The 8,445-nt window shown below is 47.3% G+C and overlaps 1 protein-coding gene across 1 annotated transcript; it reads right to left on the bottom strand.

Moving 5' to 3' along the window:
• Positions 1-443: 443 nt before the first annotated feature.
• Positions 444-1,160, bottom strand: LOC118646706. The gene has a single exon (XM_036290158.1). It carries the CDS (start codon positions 1,158-1,160, stop codon positions 444-446), a length of 717 nt encoding a protein of 238 aa, XP_036146051.1.
• Between the last annotated feature and the right edge of the window lie 7,285 nt (positions 1,161-8,445).

Here is an 8,445-nt window from a genome sequence, read left to right on the forward strand (position 1 = left end):
GTGCCCTTTTTGGGCATGTTTATTTGCATAGTTACCGAGATGCATAGTTACCGGCGATGAGAGCAAACGAAAATCGCGCGCGTGAGGAGCTAGTGACAGCGCTGCGCAACTCGGTGCATCGAAGAAATGAACTACCAGGAGCTCGATGGCTGTCAGGAGCTCTCACTACTCGCGGATAAAACAGAACCGATAAAAAGGGGAAATGTTAAAACTCTAAAATAATGGTTATAGTCTCGAACATACCGCTCGCCTCGGAATTAAGTGGTTAATTCCGAAACGTCGTTACATCAGAATAAAATTGCGGAGTTCCCTTCCGCCCGCCATGACGCAATACAGTAGAAATTACATGACTAAACGCGGATAAAACAAGTAACATAGAATTAATCGGAGAACGCTTAAATCTAACTTAGGAACTAACAGAACTAATAAATTAAAAAACGCAATTAGTTGCTCGACGCCTCGCTATCAATCGGGAGAACGCATAGTTTAACGATAGGTCGTTGATACTCGGACGTGGCTGTTTTGACAGTAACTACGCGAACTAATCCGTCGGACCCGGCGTGACATTGTGTCACTCGGCCAAGCTCCCACTTACATGGAGGTAACATGGAGTTTTGTAAGAGAACGAGTTGACCGACCTGAAGTTGCGGCTTGACTTGTCGCCATTTTGTTCGTTGTTGCAAGGTGGTAACGTAATCATTATACCATAACTTCCAAAATCGCTCGGTGATGTGTCGCACGAGTTGCCATCGCGAGAGGCGGTTCTCGTTGAGTTGAAGAAGCGATGGTTCCGGATTTACAATAAGAGCGGATCCGACCAAAAAATGACCCGGAGTTAAATATTCGTAATCGTCAAGCGTATTCGAAAGAGGCGCGATCGGACGTGAATTTAAGCAGGCTTCGATCCTGCATAACAAAGTTGTGAATTCTTCGAAGGTAAGCCTATGAGTGCCTAATACGCGACGCAAATGGTTTTTAACGCTTCGTACGCCGGCCTTCCACAAGCCGCCGAAGTGCGGAGCAGATGGTGGAATGAAATTCCACGTCACATTATCGGATGCGGTTAAATTTAAAAAATTATGATCGCGCACAGCCGCTCTGTACGCTTTGGTCATCTCGCGATCAGCTCCGACAAACGTTGTTCCGTTATCAGAATACATGGCTTGGGGAAGGCCGCGACGTGCGCAAAAACGGGAAAAAGCGTTTGAAAAAGCCGAGGTGGAGTAATCTCCGACTAACTCTAAATGTATCGCTCTGGTCGCTAGACAAATGAAAAGGACGATATAGGCTTTACGCGATATAATGCCTCGACCCGCAGAGGCGCGAATCTGCACGGGACCAGCATAATCTATCCCGCAATGCAAAAAACTACGAGCAGACGCCGACACACGAGCCTCGGGAAGGTTACCCATTAGTTGGGTAGGAATCGCGGCGCGTTCGCGCGTACATACGACACAGTTATGAATTATGGATCTTACGATGTTACGAGCGCGGAGAATCCAGAAATCGCGACGTAACAAACTTATCGTGAGCTGAGGTCCGGCATGCAATGCCCGTAGATGAGCTTGAGTTACAATTCGCGACACCAATGGATGAGTCGCTAGGAGAATCGGGTGCCGAACAGAAAATGACAAGGGGGCCTTAGTCAATCGCCCACCCACGCGTAGAATTCCGTCCTTATCAAGGAACGGCCGGAGAGCGATAATCGAGCATTTAGACGAGAGAGGATGATTGTTGGCCAGAGAATGTATTTCAGCCGGAAATGTGCTCGATTGAATCTTTTTTAACCAAAATATTCGTGCATCGTTGCAGTCCGATGCGGAAATAATAAGTGTTTTTGAGGAGGACGACAATGAATTGTCGTTAGAATAGGAGCGACGGCATAAGCGTACGAATTTCAAAATATAGGCGGTGACGCGAATTAATTTAGGCTATGAGGAATATCGCGTCGTGAGATCCCAAGTGTCGATCGGTGGAGAACATTGCAAGGCTATCACCTTTTCCTCCAATGGAGCTTGTGGAGGTAGTCGAGCGTCGGAGCAAGGCCATGCGGAAGCATCAAGGCGCAGCCAAGATGGTCCGTGCCACCACAGGTCGTGGTTGACAATTTTGTTGCCGAGTAGGCCGCGCGAAGCACAGTCCGCGGGATTGTTTTCTGTTGAGACGTGTTGCCATTTCCCGTTTGGAAGACGAGACTGAATCTCATTGACGCGATTGGCAACAAATGTCTTCCAGCGCGACGGATGCTGAGTCACCCACGCGAGGACGATTATGGAGTCCGTCCAACAAAAGTACGGAAGATTGCTGTAACCGGGTGATTCGCGCATGAAATTGACAAGTCGAGCCAGTAGTAACGCAGCGGATAATTCTAGTCGTGGCACGCTTAGCGGTTTTAACGGCGCGACCTTTGATTTACCGACTAGCAAGGAAATTGTAGTTTGTCCCAACGAAACAACCTTGAGATACACGGCAGCAGCGTAAGCAGTGTTTGACGCGTCGGCGAAACCGTGTATCTCAGCGGATTCAACATCCGATCCGAGTCCGCACCATCGCGAGATCTGCAAATTTTTTAAATGCACGAACCGAGAATAAATATCTTCCCACCGAGACAACAGGATAGGGGGAAGCGTATCATCCCAATCTAATTTCTGTCGCCATAATTGCTGCATAAGAATTTTCGCGGTTATAATTACCGGAGTGACCCATCCGAGAGGGTCGTACAGTTTTGCAATAGCGGACAAAATACGTTTGCTAGATGGAACGGGGCTCGAAAGTGCAACGCTGAATTCAAAAATATCGGTGGTAGGATTCCACCCGAGAACTTTGATTTGTTCGTCAGGGGAGAAAGGTTTTTTGCCTGCCGAACTCAGAGTGGCGGGATCAAGATCCGCGAGGAGATCGGGCGAATTACTTGCCCATTTTCTTAAATCAAATCCGCCGCATTTCAGGAGAGCGATTACTTGATCTCGCGCTTATCAAATGAACTCCGCGTTGTCTACGCCGAATAGAATATCGTCGATGTAAATGTTCTCGCGTAGAATAGATACCGAGAGCGGAAATCGGTGACCTTCGTCGTCGACGAGTTGTTTCAAAACGCGAAGGGCGAGGAAGGGCGAGGAAGGGCGCGCAGGACATACCGTACGTGACTGTTAACAGCTGGTAGTCAGTAGGCGGTTCATGCGGTGTTGCGTTCCATAAAATGCGTTGGTAATTGATATCGCGTTGATCGACGCGAATTTGGCGATACATCTTCGCGATATCGGAGGAATATACGAATCGGTATCGTCGCCATTGCAATAAAATTGACGTAATGTCGGTTTGTAATTTTGGGCCGGCGAGTAAATGGTTATTTAACGAAGACCCGTTGAAAGTGGCGCTTGATGCATTGAACACAACGCGGAGAGGGGTGGTAGCGTTATTTTCTCGGATTACTCCGTGATGCGGAATGTAAACGCACTGCATGGTTTCGCTCCGCGGTTGAGACGAAGGTCGCATATGATTGAGACGTTCATATTCCGCGAGAAAGTTTCGATATTCGCTTGCCAATGTCGAATTGTTTTTAAACCGCCGCGTTAACGTGTTTAACATACGCTCGGCTTGGAGACGCGACGCTCCGATATCGAGAGGGGGAAAGGATTTAAACGGAAGGCGAACGATATACCGCCCATCAGCATCGCAAGAATGAGTCTCTCGGAAATGCGTTTCGCATTGTCTCTCTTGCGGCGAGAGAATAGATTGGCGTGGAAGTTCCTCGACTTCCCAAAAACGACGAAGCTCATCCTCGAGAGCAGGAGAACACGAAATTTGGTGTGTGGCGATACTGGCGTGAGAGCTCTGTACGGATGAATGCGACGGGGATCTCGCCGCGGGAACATCAATCGGTCCGGAAATAATCCAGCCAAGAACGGAGTTTTGGGCGATCGGCTGGCCGACGTCTCCTTGGCGGACGCCGCCACGAAGTAAAGCACTGTATAGATCAGCCCCAATGATAATACTAATAGGATCGAAGCTTGTCGGATCCGGGTCGGCCCACGATAAATCCGAAAGATGCGTGAACGCCGAAATGTCTACACCGCGCTTTGGCACGTAAGTGGTTAACGAGCCGAGAATGAGCGCGTCAGTGGAATAAGTAGAAGCGTTACGCGGGGAAATAAATATCTGTGTCGCATGTTTAACAGTGCCGGCGTGTACACCACCGACGGCGGTGACGGAGATGGGCATGCGACGGCGTTTTGCTCGCAGGAGTTGCGCCAATGACTCAGAAATAAAGGTCATTTCGGAGCCTTGGTCGAGCAGGGCTCGCACGACGGCGGTGCGGCCCGACGGCGTCCGCACCGTTACCCACGCGGTCGCGAGGAGTACATGCGTTCGACGTCGCGGCGCGGTCAAAGCGGTAAGAGAACTCACCTCGGGTTTTTCAGCCGGAGCGACAGACGACGAGCAACTAGGTGACGCCGCTTCGGGGGCGCTGGAAGAAGAATCCGAATCGAGATGGAGAAGCGAATGATGCCGTTTCTTGCACACTCGACATGAGAATTTGCTTTTGCACGACATAACGGTATGCTTTTCGCTCAAGCAATTGAAACAATGTTTTTGCTGCTTCACCATTTCTCGACGTTGATTTGGATTCTTTTCCCTAAACTTAACGCAGGAATTTAAATAATGGGGCGTGTCGCACAGCGGGCATTTTGGCGGCACGTTTGCTGACGCGGTAGCAGCGTGAACGCGATCGGATGGAGCGGGTTTTGCGCCGGGCTTTACGGGGGCGCCGGTTGCGTTGTTTTCCAATGCGCGAATGCGATGTTCGAGAAAGCGTTCAAGAGCGTCGTACGTAGGCGAATCGTCGCGACCGCTTTCCTGTAAATTCCAAGCCTTCCGCGTGATCGGATCGAGTTTCTGCGTGACAAGGTACACGAGCATATCGTTCCAGAGGTTGTCGGTAGTACGATCTAAATTCGGGAAGGATTTTAGAGCGGCCCTAACCCTATCATACAAAGATCGCAACTTGGAAGCCGATTCACGCGGTACGCTAGAAAGACCGAGCAGAGCGGAGAGATGAATGTTAAGTGTGCACCGCTTGTTCTCGTAGCGCGAAGTTAACGCGGCCCACACGATTTCAAAATTTTCCGCGGTAATAGGAAGATGCGTAATACATTCCGCGGCGCGGCCTTTTAAACACGAGGATAGGAAGTGCATGCGAGCGAAATCATTCAAGTCTTTATTGTCGCGAATCAACGTAGTAAACCGATCGCGGAACTGTGCCCACTCGTCGGGTTTACCATCGAACGGCGGTAATTGAATGGGAGGGAGATGCTGCAACGAAAACGCGGGTGCAGTCGCGGGCGCATCCGCGGGCGCATCCTGACGTCGGTCGACGTAGAAGGTACTTGAATGGTTCGGACTCACAGTCGGCTCGAGCTCCTCTAAGCAATCCGCCATGTAGTCCAGAGCGTTGAGGTAGGCATCCTGGGCTCTCTCGAAATGGTCCTCGCTGAAGTACGGGAACTCCTCTCGTTTGACCTTGGGAATTGCTTCCTTCAAGGCAGCATGCCCAGTCACGAATTGGCTCCAATTGTCCTTGAGAAGCAGGATGCGGGAACGAATCTTCGCCGTGGTCAGATTGCCCTTTCCAATTTTTTTGAAGTTCTCGAGGGCACGTTCGATCATCCTCTAGATCGTTCTTTGCCTCTCAAGAATGTCCGCCATGGTGAGCGACATGGATTATCACGTAAATCACTCGAATCACCTCCGCGTGACCGCAAATTTAAAACTCACTCCGATCCGGCTCGAAGGACCAAATTTGTTCGCGCGTGCGTAGGGTAACCGTGATCGCACGGAGGGAATGTCGGGATCCGTCCCGATAGAGACGCGAAGTGAGTGGTCAGGAATGCGGGAGGTTCACGGGAGGTGATAGGAATGTAGAGGAGGCGTTGGTGTCACTCACACTGAATTATTTATTCCAAAACGAACGTTCGAAGCGAGGGGCGAACCGTATCTTTTACAATGTGTCGGATATCTTTATACGCCCTGATATTGCGCTGCCTAATCGACGCGAAAATCTTGCAGAGCCACGAGATCGAGGCCCTCGCGAATCCGGAAATCTTGCGCGCGATCCGACGGAGATTTTGTGCGCGAGGCAGAGGACGTTCGCGGGAAAGATACGATCACCGGCGCACGGACGTAATACACTCACAACATTCACGCGGCTATGAAAATTAAGAAATGCTTGGCAGGAGCGGATTAACTAATAATTCACTCGCACTATCACGGCGCGAATGATAGGAAAAGGCGGAAGTGAATCCCCGCAGCTAGGATCGGCGGAAGACGGGAGAGATCGGCTGGACGATCTGATTTAGGTGCCGGGCTGCGAGAGACTGAAGAATTATGCATCGTAAAACAATTACGATCGGAGGCGAGAAAAGGGGCGGTAGGGAACCGATATCGAGACTTATTTGGGCATGGATTTGGACGTGCCCTTTTTTGCATGTTTATTTGCATAGTTACCGAGATGCATAGTTAGCGGCGATGAGAGCAAACGAAAATCGCGCGCGTGAGGAGCTAGTGACAGCGCTGCGCGACTCGGTGCATCGAAGAAATGAACTACCAGGAGCTCGATGGCTGTCAGGAGCTCTCACTACTCGCGGATAAAACAGAACCGATAAAAAGGGGAAATGTTAAAACTCTAAAATAATGGTTATAGTCTCGAACAAAATTCAACCGGAAAAAATCAAAATAGTTAATAGACTTCAACAGGGAAGGTATATTCAACAGGAAAATAAGTATTAAAATATAAAGCAAGGAAATAAAACTGTGCGCCAAAACAAAATTTTTGGGCATATGGCTGGATTCCAAACTTAGCTTTAAAAAACAGTGCCAAAACATAAGAGAGAAAGCCATTAAGGCGAATGGAATACTTAAATATGCAAACAAGGTATCAAAAGGTATGGAAGTTAATACAGCACTATTACTGTACAAAAGCCTGGTTAGATCCAGAATTGACTACGGTTTACCAGTATATTTACCTATCAATAATACAGATGCTATCCAAAAAATAGAGAAAGTCCAATATATTGGGATCAGAACCTGCCCTGGGGTATAGAATTAGCACACCTACCAACGCAATGTTAGCAGAATCTAAGCTTACATCTATCAAACTCAGAGACAAATATCTTGCTAGAAACAACCTACTTAAACACATCAAAACACAGGATTCGACACTTGCTGAAATAGTGCAGGAATGGAACATGGAGGAAGACAAAAGCAGACTTCAGATACCATGGAAACAAAAAAACACAATAACAGACACGTGGCAACGAATCACCAAAGAAAGAAACAATCTAACGACTGACATTAAAGATGACATTTTCAATACAGATTACTGGACACTAACAGAAGAAATACAAGTAGATACAGAAACAGGCATAATTCATAAGGAAAAAATAGAGGAAGCAGAAATACTTAAAGAAATAAAAACAAGCACAACCTTGACAACGACACAGCCTGGATATTCACCGATGGATCAAAAAGTCAAAATAATAAATCCGTTGGCAGTGCCTTCGTAGTTAAAAATGTGAATACAGCATACTGCACCAGTTTAAACAAAAACAGCAGCATATTCACAGCAGAAATGTGAGGAATTGCCAAAGCCGTGGAGTGGGCATACCTAAACACTAGGAACAACAATATTAGTGACAGACAGTCAAAGCTCTCTTAAGGTACTTAAGAACAATCAAATTACTACCAAACGTAATTACTACACAATAGAAACCAGAAAATGGATTACCCGTGTTTCCAATACACAAAACAGGAATATAATTATGTGCTGGATACCCGCACATAAAGGTATTAGAGGCAATGAGGAGGCAGACAGAATAGCAAAATAAGCAACATTACAAGACCATGATCCGGACATTAAAGTACCAATGGCATAATAAACAAGAACTACAAACACAAGCACAGGACAAAGGACAATTCTACTTCAAACACTTCTATAAAGAGCAAGATAGTACCCCATGGTTTAAAGGTACAAATATACCCAGAAGAGCAGCAGTTTTTTTTAACCGACTGAGGGCAAATCATTTCAATCTCAACATTAGCCTATGGAGAAAAGGATACATTAGCTCCGCCAGATGTCAGTGCGGAAGCCAATACGAATTGGTCAACCATTTTGTGTTTGAATGTCCACACACGCACAAACCAGAATAAAAACAAAGCTTATAGAAAGACTCGACGAAGAAGGAGCAAGTAAACCAAATAACGTGTGGAACTGACTAAAAAAGATAAAGCTTAACATACTTAAAATTGTATACGAATTTATTGTGCAAACTGGCAGAATAATATAAACCTCCTTACAGATACACATACCCAGGTAGCAAGATGTCGTCTAATTGACGGCATTTTTTGGTCATTTTATGACAAACCAGACGTCATAATATCGAGATAAAA

Source organism: Monomorium pharaonis, chromosome 7, assembly GCF_013373865.1.
Source record: "Monomorium pharaonis isolate MP-MQ-018 chromosome 7, ASM1337386v2, whole genome shotgun sequence".
NCBI classification, from domain to species: domain Eukaryota; kingdom Metazoa; phylum Arthropoda; class Insecta; order Hymenoptera; family Formicidae; genus Monomorium; species Monomorium pharaonis.

Bases quoted from the DNA above. Each gene is read 5' to 3' on its own strand.
- LOC118646706 (XM_036290158.1), bottom strand. From the start codon at position 1,160: ATGTATTCTGATAACGGAACAACGTTTGTCGGAGCTGATCGCGAGATG.